General features: G+C 39.7%; 1 protein-coding gene across 1 annotated transcript; it reads right to left on the minus strand.

Annotated features, from left to right (window-relative positions):
• Positions 1-10,040: 10,040 nt before the first annotated feature.
• Positions 10,041-16,932, minus strand: LOC134087381 (E3 ubiquitin-protein ligase NRDP1). Its single transcript, XM_062540834.1, has 6 exons — positions 16,747-16,932; positions 15,284-15,416; positions 14,313-14,584; positions 13,804-13,939; positions 11,781-11,884; positions 10,041-11,049 (listed from the first exon to the last, which is right to left on the minus strand). Exons 2-6 carry the CDS (start codon positions 15,371-15,373, stop codon positions 10,695-10,697), a joined length of 957 nt encoding a protein of 318 aa, XP_062396818.1. The 5' UTR covers positions 15,374-15,416; positions 16,747-16,932; the 3' UTR covers positions 10,041-10,694.
• Positions 16,933-17,042: the final 110 nt, after the last annotated feature.

Here is a 17,042-nt window from a genome sequence, read left to right on the forward strand (position 1 = left end):
CTCTAACAGAGACTTGACTTTGGCAATTACTTGTCTTTCAACTTCAGTAATCTGGATCAGAATGATTTGGAAATCCCATGTTTTACACTGAAATAAGGGAAAGTCAGGACTGTTCAAGTTATGAAACCACATTACATTACATGTTTGACAAGAAAGTTCAATCTCACTACATCACAAAAGGGTGTTGTCTATGTTGTCTACTAAGTCAAGTCAAGTTTATTTAGCACATTTCATAGTCATTCAATGTGCTTTACATAAATAAAACCAACAGTAATAGCAGATAAAAGCATACGTAGATGGGCAAAGAGTAATTAAGACTAAGATCATAATAAAACATTAAAAGACATTGAACAAAAAAAACAACACAAGGTGGAATAATTAAAAGACTGATACAGAACTCAGTGCAGTTAGCAGAAAGCATCTGAGATCAGTTTGGTTTTAAGTCTAGATTTAAAACTGGCTACAGCTGGGGCCTTTTGAATGTCATCTGAAAGTTGGTTCCAGAGCTGAGCCGCCTATAGAGATTGAGAACGTGACGTAAAACGCAACGCATTTTGGGAATAGGTGGCCCAAAATTAAGTTGTTTTACTGACGTGCGGGAACAACGAAGTGCAGTTGTCGAAATGCCGTTTACCTGCTGTGTTCTAAAATTCAATAGAGTAACATGAAGCTTATCTTTTATAGTTTTCCAGCGTGGAAAAATAATAGTATACGTCATGTTTCAGAGGTGACAAAAAGGCGAGGAATGGCTTGGATAGCAGCACTAAGGAAGCGCGAGATTATAACTGTTTTTCACACAATTTTTTCACGCTTAGTTTTCATTATTATCATGCCAGATCATAGACCCAGACCCACTAGTTTACATGGGCTGGCATCAGGCGAGCCAAACGTACCCATAATTCTTTGTGTTTTGATGACTTTGGTCACATGTCTTAGCGATCTCTATAGCAGCTAAAAGCCTAGCATGAAATTATGCAAACTAGTCATTGTTTCTCTGACATAATATTTAGCACAGCAATTAATTTATCTAACAAAATCATATAAGACAATAAGATAAAGTGAAGCCTAAGTAACTGGGAAACTATGTTTTTGTGTTGGCATAAGCCTTTGCAAGAACACTAAGATAATTAACCAGTTATCAATTTTTGCCAGAAGTTTTCATGTGATGTTTTTGATAGTAATTCTTAGAGAACAGAATTTTGGAACTGGGTTGTAGGCTATGCTTTGAGATGAGTCATACTTTGTTCCAATGAGTGTGTCAGGTCATTACAAGAAGCAACTTTGCAAATAATATTCAATGTGCAATGACACCGCCATATTTATTAAATACTGTATGTCAGTTTTAACAAAATAACTGAATTCAGCAAATATATTCAAAATAAAAATTAGTGTATGTGCAATTACAATTTACAATTGTGTTACAATAGCAAATAACATAATAACAAGGACAAAGAAAACACCCCTGTATCAGAATTTCCCTCTCCCTCCCCTTTTGTGATGGTGATGGGACAACAGCAGGAAAGCCAGTACACCAGGAAGTGTGGTAAGTAACTGAATGTTAACCGGTTCATTAATGTTATACAATGGTAAATAGAAGATGACAGTGCAGTACCACACTATATGTGGGTGAGTGTGTGCATGTGTGAGCATCTATGTGTGTGTGCCTGAATGAATGAAGTCTACCTCCCTCCCCTGCACTCTCCTTATGTTGAATACAGTGAGAAGGGGGAACGTTCAGCTTATCACATTTCCCTCCCTCACTGAAGGGAGACAAGAAGTCAGCAATCACATTTTGATTTCCAGCCCAATACTGGACTTGAGTAGTAAACCAGACCCTGGAATCTTTCAGATTAAGGGTCTGGCCAGTGGCCACGAATAATGAAAATGGCCCAACTCGAGGGGCGGCACCAAGCATGTATTTGAAAATCTCACTGCACGCAATTGGATAACACTACGACCAATGTCTACTCTGACTGATTCTGGACTTCGACACAATTGGATAACACTACGACCAAAAACTAAAGTTGTAGCGCAGTCGTCATCAGTTTAGCTCGCCCACACCTTTTTTGGTTACCACAGATGGTTGGGGTAAACGTAACATGCATCATTGCTCGTGACCAGAGTATCTTGCGGACACAATTCAAATTGTGCTCTCGCGAGAACTCTGGATTTCCAGGGTAAATCTAGGACTTGAGGGCTGCAGAGCCAGAAACCTGGTTATTCTGTTGCTATGGATACGCAGACGAGACATGCCGCTTCTTTTGACATCGAATGTTTTTTGTTTGTTTTTATGTACAGTAATGTTCCTATGTTTTATGTAATGTTATGCTAATTTGTTGTATTTATTAGTCTTGTTAAACATTTTCGCTCTTTATTTATGTTTGATAATCCTTTTTTCTGCTTACAAGTCGGCTGATGTTGTGATGTCAGTCAAGTTTTTATGTTAATGTTATTCCATCCAAGAGCTTGCCATGGCTAGCTTCTGCCTTGGGCCTCTGACGTTGCTCCATCCATCCGTGAACGGCGCTGCGCTTCACTGTCTGGTCGAAGAGATTGCTCAGGACAAAGATCTGCTGTTGTCGCGACCAGCAAATTGCTGCTGACTGCCTGGAGTCTGGATTGAGTAGAAGCCAACATTGAAGAACTCTGATACCAGCGATCTCACAAAATAACAATCTGCCGCTGTCACAGTCCACCACACTGCTGATCTGCAAGCTGCTGAATCTCCCCCAAAGTTCTCCACCCACCCAAGTGCGACTTGTCAAAATGAAAAAAAAAAAAAACTGAGGACTTTCCCAAGTGCATGGCGGTCTCTAGCGATGGGAAGTTGCCTGCCAACACATGAGTGAGCAATATAAACAAACATTCTCCGCTCCGTCATTCTAATCAATATTAAACTAGAAAAGCACTCAGCGCAAACCTCCGCCAAGCGAAAACATAACCGCCTCCTGGATCCAGACGGTGATACGTTTCTTCATTTCAGACCTTCCCTGAAATTTCAAAATCCATTGTTACGGCCGGCTCGAGACCGTACATAAAGAGGAAGGCGGACAACAGTGGTTTGGTCAACCAAAGTAGCCTATATTTATTTAATAATAATTAAGAATATGAAATTACTGCAGTTCTAAGATGTCTAGGGGATAAATTATAATGTATGTAAGTGCGTGGGTGTAATCAGTGTTGCCAGGTCACGTGAGCAAAAACAAGCAGCAGGTCCTTGAAACAAGCCCTAAAGAAGCGACCCAAGTAGCATCCCCTCCCCGAATACCTGACGTTACATTTCTAGGACGGTCATGTTAGAGGAGCCTGTAGTTACCGCGTAGAGTCGACGCAGAGGCATAGGTTTAAAATGCCCTTTGTGTACGTGTAGACTTTGCCTGGATTCTACGCAGAAACAACAAACACGAAGCAAGCCCAAAAGAAGCGACCACATACAATACACGCCCCCAAAACCGCAACCCGCAACTTCACCGAAAAACAAGCCCAAGTCGCTTATAATAAGCGGACTCTGGCAACACTGGGTGTAATGTAAGCATCAGTAAAAGTCTAGTGTTGCAAAGTATAAGTAAAAGGGTAAAGCTAGAGATAAGGTGTGTGTTGGAGAGAAATCAATGTGTCCTTAAATCTGAATGTGCCTAACCCAAATGTGACCCAGAGAGAGTGAGGGAGACAGAAACAACTCTGTTTATAGCCCAACCCATTAACCCAGGTGTATACCATTAATCAATCAGTTGAGCCAAGATGGCCGTGTGTGTGTATTGGCCATGCCAGGCCTGAAGAGGGCACAGGGGGTCGTAACACCATCCATAACTTTTTGTGTTATATCTTGCGAAAAAACAAACAGACAAACAGAGAGACAGACAGAAAGACAGACAGACAAACGAACCCCCGATGAAAACATAACTTCCTTGGCGGAGGTAACAAAATGTTTTCAGAATGATGGAATGAATTATTCGGACTGCAGAGAGGATGGCGTTCCTTTCACTCAACGTAAGCAAAGTGTCCCCAAATAATTAGAATCAACTGGCAGTGAGGTTGGAAGTGGGGGTGCGGGGAACTGCGCCAAGACTCTTGTCATTTTCCTTTTAGACAGACCCATGGATACACTGGGCACTGGTCAGGCAACCGTGTTCTGTTCCCAGAGCATGCTTTCTGGCTGATCTGCAGGGTTAGGGCCTCCTCAATGAGGAGATTGCTGGTTCGCAGATAGTTCTCGGCACAATTAAATGGTGGAGCTGTGGACTGAAAGAAGAAGTAACTAAACATTTTCCAGATTAGAAAATATTTCAAACAAAGAGGCATGCAATTAGGGCGTAGTGGTGTCAGTGCTCATTCAATGTATGTGTGCGTCTGCGCAAGTAAAATTGAACCACTGGAGATGACAATTGAACCCCCCTCGAAAATAAAATATCTTTAAAATATGTATTGGATCCTGGGATTGGAAGGTCTAGCATAGCACCCCTAGACATTTGAGAAAGCTTTGCTGACCTGTCAGTCTGGTCTGTTGTGAAGCTGGGAGGTGAGATGGCCGCACCTGGGATGCTCTCATCCAACCAGGTCTCGGTGAAGCAGATATCTGCACTCCTAGTATTTCCAGTAGCACTAAGTGCTCATCCATTTTGTTGCAGAGTGATCTCACATTTGGAGAGCAATAGACACAACAAGGTGTCAACCAAAATTCCAGAACTTAACTAGTCCATTCACTATCAGCTTGACACTTTTTCAACATTGATTTGAAGTGTTTGCCGGGTCAAGATGAACAGTGTTGATTCAATATTGATTTAAACTTCTTTTCTTAACTGTACACTCCAAACACTTAGTATGCACCACTACCCAAGAGTGAAAAATAAAACAAAACAAAACAAAACAAAAACGTATATTAAACAAGTTTCAGTGGAAGTAGCTGAAATAGAACGTCTCCTCACTTTACAAGGGAAACAAACATGTTTTATATTGGTATTATTCTCAAGTATTCTCTCTGGTGCACCTGAAAAGTACACAGACTCATGCAGACGGGTTGATACACACATAAACACACACAGATGCACTCTCTCTGTCACACACACACACTCATCCTTACTTCAATGGTTTGGTATAAATCAATCCCACATTTACAAATGTACTTTATTTTTGTTTATTTGAATGATGTTGATAGTGTTTGCTCTATTTAACGCTGCACCTCCAGAAACACATGCACTCCCCTGTTTTCCCTATTGGTATTATTCAAACGTGGTAAGTGGAAGTATCCCCTTTGAATATAAATGCCTGCGCACTACAGTTAAGTTGCCAAGTTACTGCACAAGCATTCAAATGGATCTTGATTCAGCCAAGGCTAGACAATGTTGTCCCAGCTTTCCCATCTTGTATAGTAACCATGGAAACTTAAGGACACATTTGTGTATAGATTTTTGTTTGTGAAATATTGACTCTGCTTATTTTTAGTCTAATATATTATTATGTTATATACATTTCGTATACATATGTATTGAAAATCAATAAATCAATAGAAAAATCGCTGTTGCCTTATTGGTTTTGGTCCAATTAAAATTTCTCACGCATGTGGCATACCCAGACGCCTGGTTGTGTATTTGTGCAAGGTTATAAATGTTTGACAATATTGTGCGTGACAACATATTGTATCTGATTTGTCAAAGGCAAGCATTCATTGGCAAAACATTGTCTACAATACAGAGCAAGCTGATTTAAGACTGCATGTGGAGTCATTTTAATAGTTTAAAACTATGAATATACAGTTGCAATATAACAGTTACATATCGATCCTCTGAAGGCTTCAAGTTTTGGATGGCGGGCACAAGCTGCCCAGTTTTGAATGTCTTGGCTTTTGTTCAGTGTCTGTCAGGGATTGGGAAGATGAGTGTGAGAGAGTGAGAACAGCCTCATTAAAGGCCTGAAAGCAGTATGAACACATTCTCTCTGAAAGGACTCCTGTTGGCATTAATAACACCAGGAAACAGCTCCTCTACTGTTCTATTAATGAAGGTAGGGAACACAAATCAACATTTCTCCCCGACAAGCTGGCCAACAGGGAAAATCTTTTCTTCTCTCTCTCTCTCTCTCTCTCTCTCTCTCTCTCTCTCTCTCTCTCTCTCTCTCTCTTCTCTCTCTCTCTGTCTCGGTCACAGACATGTCAAATTGACTAGTAAGTTTACATTTTTGAAAAGGAAAAATTTAATTCTGAATTCAATGTTTGTTACATGGCACATTTGTAAATGTTGAAGTCAAGTATAACTTTGACCTTATTCTTCAAAGGTTTATATTGTATATACTTAACCAATTATTAACCCAAATGATTCGCCTATTCTATTATGACTTAAATCAGCAGTTGAGAGTTTGGGGCTAAAAATAGCGATCTAACGACATCCAGACAAACACGTCAACTTTGTTAAGACCACATCCAGATAACAGTATGCTAACTGTGTTGTTTGCTGTTATCTTATCTCATTATCAGTTATTGTTTGTATGTGTATTGTTTATATTATTGCTATTAATCTTATGCTTGTATACTTTTAAACATTATCACTTTATCACTATTTAACATGATCACTTTATCATTTTCATTTTAAACTAACATAGTGTTATACCAAGTTACTTTGAACAGAGATGTCTTCCAAATACTATAAAGATATAAACAAATAGCTTGACAATGTGAAAGCTTTTAAAATGATTTTCTTGCTTTGCTTTACCACAGAGCCATGTGAGTCATAGGCTAGTGGGGATACTTTTGAAGGTCTTTTGCCCATCTTTGCCCATCTTTGCCCATCAATGCATACAAGGTAGCCTCTGCTGTAATAAAGCTGTATGTGTCTCTTTAACTTCAGTCAACACTGTCTCTTGGAACCATTTAGTGATGGAACCAATAGCCAAGAAAATCATCGCAGGTTTGTAGGAATTATGACCCACAAGAACCTGTGAATTGTGAATCTGTCTTTGTCACAAATCCCTCTCATTCTCTTATTGCACAAACATATTTACAAATATGTGTATGTGTGTTTGTGTGGTATATGTGTAAATATGTTGATTATCTGGTGCACATCTTCCATGCCGCACCGGCTCACTGAGCACAACCTAATGCGACCTGAATATCCTTCTCTTGTGAGCACAGCACTGGCTGGCATCCCCCTGCTGAGGGGACAATGTTTGTTTTGTTCTGACAGAATACTGAGAGAGAGGAAAAGGGGTGGACAAATAGGCCAATCCCAATAGGACATTCCCATGGCTGCAAGGGTTCTCAGTATGACATAATGTGGATATTTGACGTTACTATTATTATTGATATTGTTATAATTATTATTATGCTTGATGTAGAATTTTCAACTTTATATAAAAAAAACACTGTTATTTCCAATAGTGCTCACATACTGTAAGCCACTTTAGGCAGGGAAAAGCATCTTCCAAATACCATAAACATAAATACAGTCTTATCACACTTGTTGCATAAAAGAACAGTTTGAACAAAATTAGTGGATGTGTTAGCTTCAGCCCACTTTGGCTTGCTTCCACAATCTAATATGTGTACACTTCCAGCGGCACTTGTACTGCTACTTGTAAGCAATGAAATAGCCACCCATATGAATACATTTGTAACAGACATTATACATTTACAACAATTAATTACAAACAATTTAAGTCAACAATAAAATGTTGGAAGGAAGTGGTTTTGTTAAAATAACTAATTAGTTTAAATGGCAAAAATAAATTCCTCTTTTTACCTCATGGACTTATACTTCTCTTCAGTAGTATTATTGGGGAAAAGTTGGTTCTCTGCGAATAAGTGAATCCAAGACTTCCCTCTAGTGGTAGAACAATATAAACATACCATAGATCAGAGAGTGCAAGGGGCTTTCAAACAGTGCAAGAATTGTTGACTTAATCATCTAGGACAATCACGAGACTTAGTGTCTAAGGACGAAAGTGAAGTGGGCAGCGTCGTCCTGTAATGGTCAATATACAGCTCTTGAATTCTCGTAACCTTCAACCGCCTATAACTGAAATAAAAGCCATGCCAGTCTCTTGGTATGGTGAAGGGTATGTGATGATGTGGGTTCTATTTTAATTCCAAAGGCCTAGGGAACTTTATCAGAATGCAGAGTCCATGGATCCATGAAATAACTGGCCTATAAAAATGAAAATCTGCCTGCCTCTATGGGAATTTAACATAGGGGTATGTATACTTATGACCCCTGTATTCTAAGGAAGAACATTTATTTATTTACGATAAATTATTCCTTCACAAAGAAAATTAGTGTCCTCAAAGGTTTGATTTGTCCTATTTTTTTTTAATCAAGGCATTAAGATCAATTTCCAAAAGATGATTTTTTATACCACTTTTTAGTCACCTTTAGCATGTGTATATAAATTAATGACCACACTGTACATAACCAGTATAATGCATGAATCACATTTTTGTCAGAAAGTTAAATTGTCCATTGAACTGTCCATAGGGATCAAGAATTGTCATAGGGCAAGTAGTGGGTCGCTATAGGGTGCCAGGAATCTGGGCAAGGGGACAGCAACAGGCGATGGACGGTAGGGCAGTCATAGGGATGGGACTTCAGGTGGGCCAGACACAAGGATGGCTAACGACTGGTAATGGTTTACCCCACATGTGAGATATGGGGAAAGAAAGAGAGATATAGAGTGGGTTAGTATTACTATAAGTCATGATGGTTAGAATTAATAATAAATCAGCAAATCAATGGTACTATATAATGTTATACTACAGAGAGAAAAGGCAGAGATGGAGAGTTGAGAGAGAGTGGGAGCAGAGGAAGTTGAACGGCAAGACAGAGAAGAGGTAAGAGGGAGAGGGAGAGAAGAGGAGTTGTACAGTGTGACACAGAGCAACATAACTAAGGCATGATGGAGGGTAGGCAGCACCAGCACAGGTATGACTGGGGCATCAGCATTCCAATAAGACCCTGAGGTGGTTGAAGTTCCACTCTGCACCATACCTAACTAGAAAAGCATTCAGAGAGCACAGACCTCCACCAAGTGAACACATAGCCACCTCCTGGATCCAGACAGTGATACTGATCACTCCCAAAATGTAATAGTTTCTTCTTTGGGTCATTTCAGACATTTCAGAAAATTCAATCGAAATCCAGAACTTTTTTAGTTATCTTGCGAACAAACAGACAAATAAACAGATAAACAAATGAACAAATGAACAAATAAACAGACAGACAGACAAACGTGCCTCGCACGTCGCCGGAGTTCTAGACCTCCACCTAGCCATTATTTCCATCGAACCGGTCACCTCGTCGGCCGTTATCCCTTACTTCATATCATTCAAAAATTTAAATAATAGGTGAAAACTGATATTGAACAACTTTTATCAAGAAAAAGACATACACACAGAAACAAACATGTAATTATTCCATTAAAACATGACAAATGACACAAATATGCCACTCTTCCCATATCAGTGTTGAATATTTGAACACCCTAGGGTCAGAACATGTTCCCATTTGGTAGAAAATATGACTATGGGTCAAAAACATTTCTCAACTTCTCAAACCCTGCTGTGCTAGGTAAAAGGACACCGTTTCTTTTGAGAGTCATTATCAGTGATAAAGCTGCGTAAAATAAAGTATCTAACTGTTTTTGATTTTGGTAGGTCTGTCACAAAGACAATTTCTGCTTGACGATATACTGTATCTTCAACCATAAAATCTTTCAACCATTTTATGCTAACCGCACAATAATCCAGAGGCCTCTTTCCACCAGCAACTGCATCCTTTTTATTCTTTGCTCAGAAAACTGGACGTGATGGTGATGTTTCAGACAACTATTGCCATGCCTTGTTGCCCCTATTCTGTTGGGACTAAAAAAAAAGCAAAGGCTTTGAATGAGAACACATAATTGTAGGTGTATGCAAGTTTTCAACCACAAGCTCTGATCGACAGATCGACACAATTTCTGCAAAACATTCTTTTAGAAGAGCATTGCATGCAAAGGGACATATACATCAACATATTCAGCTGAGTGCTTGTTCCCTGGGATTATGGCACACCAGCTGGTAAAACGAGAAAGTTCTTTTTATTTATTTTGCTGTAGATTTGCAGGGTACAGAAATCATATTTTAAACCCTAATGGGAGACACAGTTTGTGCTGCTGAGATGTCTTCACAACAGCAAAAGGAGTATACACAGATGCACACGACTGGATCTACAGATGTGTAATTAGGCCTTGCTGTTGCAATATCATACAACACTTAAACACAATTCCACAACAAATATCTTGGAAGCAGATGAAGTAAATGTAAATTAAACAGTCAGACCACAATCAAAGTTTGCAAAAGTGATAGTTTGATATTGTACAATCAGTCCATAGCGCAATTACCGTGACAGACCAAGATTTTGGTACAGAATACTTGGTCAAACTAGTGGGGCCCAGAAAGAAAGTCCTTGTAAGGCAAAGGGAGGACGTATCCTCCAGAGCTTATGAAGTGGGTGGGGCCTTGATAAATGTCAGACTCCTCCTTTTCCTGCTTTCAAGTCTTAGCCTAGGGACAATAAAATGCTGCGGTACAAAACATCATTTTGTGATAGAGGCATTTTATAGATGCCATCATGAAAAAAAAATAAAAAAGGAACCATACCTTGATACTTCAAAGAAATAAGTCACTCAATTTCCACAATAAATCATCGATTCATTGCACCTTGAGTTCATAATTATAAAATTTCCTCAACTCCATGGGCAAAAATCATGACCAGCCCTGGTTCCAGGATCATGTCCTCTCCCATATGCTGGTTCTCACAGGCCAACACCACCACCGCCTGTTTACCGGGAATGCGTTTGGCTACATAGTTCTCATAGTAACGCCGGTTCATCTGCCTCGTCTCCAGCGTGGCCAGGCCCTGTGGCCAGTTGCGTTCGTGAGCATTCTCAATGAGATCGTTGACGATGGAGAGCGGGCATCCACTGTCGATGAGCGAGCGCTTGATGACGGCCTGGAGCACGGCATCTGGGGTAGAAATCATGCCTCCCCAGCGGGTCACACGTGCCGGTTGCAAAGAGTTCACCCATCTGTGAGAGAAGCAGAAAAATGACAACTTACAAATATGATATTTAGAGTAGATCTTTCAACCAAATCCTTATGTACATAATGTTTTATACCTTTGACACCCATGAAACTAGCTACGTATTTTATACAGCTGACGAGAGTTATTGTATTGCACATGTACAAAGTAATAGAACTCCAAATAATAATAATAAAAAATAAATGACATAAACAAAATATCAAATGTTGAAAATGATACATGTTACAATTTCATGGACATTTTTAATCACATCTTTAATTTGATGCCAGCAACACATCTCAAAAAAGTTGGGACGGGGGTAACAAAAGGCTGGAAAAGTTGTGTAATGATGAAGACAACAAAACATTTCACAACAAATTAGGTCAACTGGCATCATGACTGGGTATAAAAAGAACATCCAAGAGAGGCAGTGTCTCAAAAGTAAAGGTGTGGAGGTATTCATCACTCTATGTAAACCTGTTTTGGCAAATAATGAATGAAACAAAAAAAAGAATCCACACAGATAGAGAATAACAGAGAACATAGGTAGAGAAAAAGAAGAAAGGCAGAACAATGATCCTCAACAACTGACTAGACCTCGCTTAGGAGCAATGTCATAGACATGAAGACAAAGTTAGGCCACTGACTAACGTTTCATGTTTACACTCCCACAGGATTGTACTGTATTGCTGTTATGAAGGAGTTAATCGCTTGGTAAAATTTTCAATGATTACTTACTCTAAAATCTCATTGTACTCAATGCTCTCCTCAAGATTCTGCAGGTTGGGATTGGCACTACGAATGGCCCTCATGTATGCTTTCAGGAGCTGGATGTCCCGCTTCTGTAGGTCAGAAGGGCAAAGCTTTAAAGTCAAAGTCAGTACATTTTAAACAACAAATATTTAGCTAAAGTGTTTCACAATGGAAAAAAGTGATTTACAACAAAACAAAACAGACAAAACTGCATAATTGATAATTAACTTGATAATAAACAGGCAATTGTCTGGAGACCATTCAGAATAAAGTGTCATTCATTCATTCATTCATTCATTCATTCACGTTCAACTAATAGTTAAAGGGGTAGTTAGGACATTTGGACATAGGACCTCATTTCCAGGTTAGCCATTGTGCTATTTATAAGTGGAGACATTTTACAGCACATTTCATCCAGTCCTTCTAGTTTAGTTGCAGAGTTCGCTGGTGCTAGGCTAACGCAAGTTAACGGTATGTGCTAGCCTGGCACTAAAACAGGCCACTTCCTGTTCCAACATGACTGTGCATCAGAGCACAAAGCGAGGTCCACAAAGACATGGATGACAGAATTTGGTATGGATGAACTTGACTGGCCAACACAGTCCTGACCTAAACCCAAAAGAATACCTTTGGGATGTGAGACTGAGAGCCAGTCTCCTCGTCCAACATCATTGTGTGACCTGACAAATACGTTTCTGGAAAAATGGTCAAAAAAGCCCATAAACACACTCCTAAACTTTGTGGAAAGCCTTCCCAGAAAAGTTGAAGCTGTTATAGCTGCAAAGGGTGGACCAACGTCATATTAAACTCTATGGATTAAGAATGGGTTGTCACTTAAATTCATATGCGAATCAAGGCAAGTGGCCCAATACTTTTGGCAATATAGTGTTTAGTTAAAGCAACACTGAAGCACTTTTCCTCTGTTGCACACACGCTGTATTTATTTATCCAGCAAATAACAATGTCCACAGACAAGGTAGAGTTTGTTGCATGAGTTTCCGAAAGTATGATGTATTGCGACATCAAAGCAAGTCAAATTTGTAGTTTCTTATGTCTCAATCCATCGAAATACAGATCTGCTACCCAATCTGGTAAACTTACATAGTGTGGTTATAGCCAACAGAGGGCCGCGAAGCAAATGCAGAAGTGCCGTTCACCCTGTTACAAGTTGATGAACCACTGAAATGATTTTGGAAACATTATTTTAAGGTACAAAAAACTCTTTAGTGTTGCTTTAATGTTAAATTCTGAATAAAACTGCAAAAGATGGTCCGCATTAAAAGTAGTGTTAAAATTATATTGCACATGTCCTATCTGTTTTTACAATTATTATGCATGACCATCCACATAACTCGTGGATGGTCATTGTCTTGTAACTTTTATTTGGTTTTGTATTTTCGTTTGACCTTGAAGTACATTTGTATTGCTTCAGTGCAGATTTCAATATGACCTTCAGTTGTTCAGGCAGACCAGACCTTTATGGCCTTCTTAAACGGATGTATTTCTTGACGATTACAGGTAACCAAATGTATTTACGGTTTTGATCTTATGTCTTGTGAATGTTTTCTGTCCCACTCGTGGCATGGCTAGCATTCGCGATCTAGAATGACTAGCCATTAACATCTGTCACTGTAAATGCAGTACTGATGAATTGCTATTAAAAATATATGTAGAAGTATTGCTTGCATTTGTATGTGGTATATTAAATTCACTCTCTAATTTAATGTTTTCATATCCTACTCTTTACATGCATCTCTTGATATTAATGCAAGAAAAGTGCAAATTAATCTCTGTGGGTTTCTCATATCATACATATGACTAAATCAGCAAGCCAACTTTCGTTAAAATCTGTGACGGTGAGGTCCGAAGGCGTCCTGATTTGACACGGAATCACCCTATCTCAAAGTTTGTCATCACAAGAAAACAGTCAAGCACAACGCAAGTTACACTTACATGGTATGCTGTATAAGTATAGGTAACATTACATAATTCAATACAAACATCTAACCTGTTCAGCCAACTGATGCTTGTGCTCCGCAGCAGTCTTCTCCAGCTCAGAAATCTTGGTCTGTTGCTGTTGCACAACACTGCGCAAGTGTCTGATGCAGTTGTGGCCCGACATTTCATCTTTGGGCATTTCTAGCCTACATACAGTACAGTACACATCAGGCAACATTGATGTGTGATGATGCATGAAATAAAAAACAATGGAACAATGGACAGCCTGAAATAATATGAAAAGAGATTGATTCCTTTCTCTGAATGTTTAACACTACATGAGACATGTGTAATGTTTTGGTGCTCTATAAGTGAAATTAAATTGAAAATTGAAATTAAAAACTGATTCAGCCAACCTTTCATCATAATAAATTCTACGTCTTAGATCTTACATTTTCAACAATGAACATACATTTAGAATAAAACAACAACAGCAACAAATCCAATGAACTGGTGACATATACAATAACACAACTATTTGAAAACTATATTGATCTTAGTGCAGTATGCCACACTCACCCACAGCCCTCCTCACACGTGACTGGTCTCTTTGGATTGTGCTCACAGTCCTTGAGATGTGAGTGAAGTTGATCCAGACGCAGCGTTGCAGTGCAGCCAAAGCTGGCATTATCGCAGGTGATCTGCAGCTTGGACAGCATGTTTCGCATGATCCGCGGCACCGGACGCAAGTGGGCAAGCGTCACCACGGTGCGGTCGACTGGACATATCTGCTGCTGGGCAAACCACTGTGTGATGCAGCCATTACAAAAGGCATGCTCACAGTGAGGGGCCTGAACATGAGGAACAGGGAGAAAAGATGAGAATATAGGAGGGAAATCAAACAGCCTAAAATGAAGTATGGCAGAAACAAATGTAGTCATGATCTCTCTCTCTCTCTCTCTCGTCAGTTGGTCAGTTATTCTGAATCTGAGTCTGTACCATCCGACCTTAGGGTTCCTAAATTCCACCCCTTATCAACAACTTCCAAAATTCCCATCTTAAATTAAGATAGGATGCTTCTGTAATACCAAAATGACATCCTAAAATGAGAATTCAGAGTTAAGAAGTTTCTGTAATGCAACCTTAGATCAGGTTTAGAATTTAGTATCTGATAAAACTGTTTATTGGATAGATCTTTTATTTTGACCAATTTGGAAGACACCACACTATGTGATACCTCCTTTGTCAGGACCTTCTAAAGTAATTAGGTTGGGTTTTTTTGCACAAGTGTAGTAGAGGTTTCTTCGCCAAGTTGATGAAATATATCTATAATGGAAAACCTCAAAGGCCATTATCCAAATAATACCCTGGTTATTACTCATGCAATTTAGGTACACAGGTACATCAGTACAGTACATCAGTATCAGCGCTCAGTTGCAACCAACTCTTCACACATAAAAAGCTATAGGTCTATATACAATATAGCGATTAATTAATGGTTTTTTTTTCTCTTCTTCTTAATGGAATTGAGTGCTTTGCATCGTCCTGACCTGCACAGGCTCCTCCAACACTCCACTACAGATTGGACACAGCAGATCCTCATCCACCTCCCCTTGAAACCTGGTAACGTCATACCCCATGGCACATCACCAGGATCTAGCAAGAGGCAAGGGACTTGGCACTCTATAGACAACGAGAATAAAAACAGCATTTACTTGTCAGAGAGACAGAAATATGATTGTGCTTTTATCCATGCTGGGTGCATGCCATGAAATAAATGAGTTGGTACATGTCATGTACTAGTCAGTCATTACAGACCCATCGACTTGTAGATGGTGCTGCTGAGTGAAAGGTTACCGGTAAGGGATGGTGACACTCACACAGTACTCCTATACACACACACACACACACCCCCCATACCCCCTGACACACACACATACAGTACAAACCCCCGTTACATAGCCTTCCACGCCCCCACTCATATACCATTGCACAGTACCGCCCAGACATGCATCATATCCCCTCCCCCCACACACACCATACTGTACCCCACCAAATGAACACACCAACCCCAAACACATCCTATTACATAATAGTGTTTATAGGGGTTCAGGGAAGCTGCTGGAACCCTATTGTTTTGTTCTGGACAAGAGGGCAAGTGGCATGAGAAAGTAGGTGAGTGGCAAGGGGCAGTGGCGTAGGACAGTAGGCAAGGGGTACAGGACTTGCAATCTAGAATAATCAATATAATTTTGCAATGCATTTTTTTTTAAATTCAAGCATCAGTTCAACATTACAAACTTTGGTTTAAGTTGCACCACATCTTATTGGTGAGCTTGCCTAGTGCATGAGAAGCACTGGTCTGCCAAACAGGGATGACATGACTATCAAAACCCGATGTGCACTATTGACATTAGTTCAAACTGTGGTTAGATTCATATTTGTGCAGCTCTACTCGAGGGGATTGAGGGTAGGGCTGAGATTGTAAATTCTCAAAATCTAGCTATCTTTTTTCTGCGATTTCAAGGAATTCCGATCCTACCTTTAACGTTTAACGTTATACCTAGGGTAACGTTCAGGGGAGCAGGAAGCAAATGTTAGGGAGCTAGTAAAGATCTATTTCAAGCAATTACAACTGCCGATGTAAACTGAGGTCGTGATACCTGCCTAGTGGGTGGTTCATCCTGGTTCTGGAAAAATGTCATAGTTGTAACGTTTACGTTATCTTACATTCACCCCGTCATTCGCTCGGTTAGTATAGTCATAACCAGCCTGCTAACTGTAGTGATGCAAACACCAGAGAGTAGTGTTACGTGGAAAGCCATGTTACATTTTACAACATGTCAAACAAGTAGCATGACAACCCTCAAACAATATAATTTAGAACATATTTCAGGCTAACGTTAACGTTAGTCATAACAACGCTAGACAGTCTTAGCTAGAAAGTAAAATGGCTAGCAAATAGCAACGGTAATTGATCAACTCGTGGAATTAACTTTAATGTTAACGTTACCTCTTGCGATAAAGGTCTGTCTTGTATCAATACATTGCAACTTAAATGGACGTCCAGATCACGTATGGAACAATCTATTTACAGTCCACTTTCGTTACACACTACTCCACCACCATAGATTGAGGGCCGCCACGGATAGTAGATGGAGAGTATTCTTCTTCTACTGCTTCTGTTCGACATTTCATTGTGGTGCACTACCGCCGCCTACAGTTTTGGCAACAAACTACTGAATTTATGCAAGGTTACAGGAAGGGAAAGTAATCTCGTCGCCACCTACTGGTTGCGTTCCTAGTGTA

Source organism: Sardina pilchardus, chromosome 7, assembly GCF_963854185.1.
Source record: "Sardina pilchardus chromosome 7, fSarPil1.1, whole genome shotgun sequence".
Classification (NCBI taxonomy): Eukaryota; Metazoa; Chordata; class Actinopteri; order Clupeiformes; family Clupeidae; genus Sardina; species Sardina pilchardus.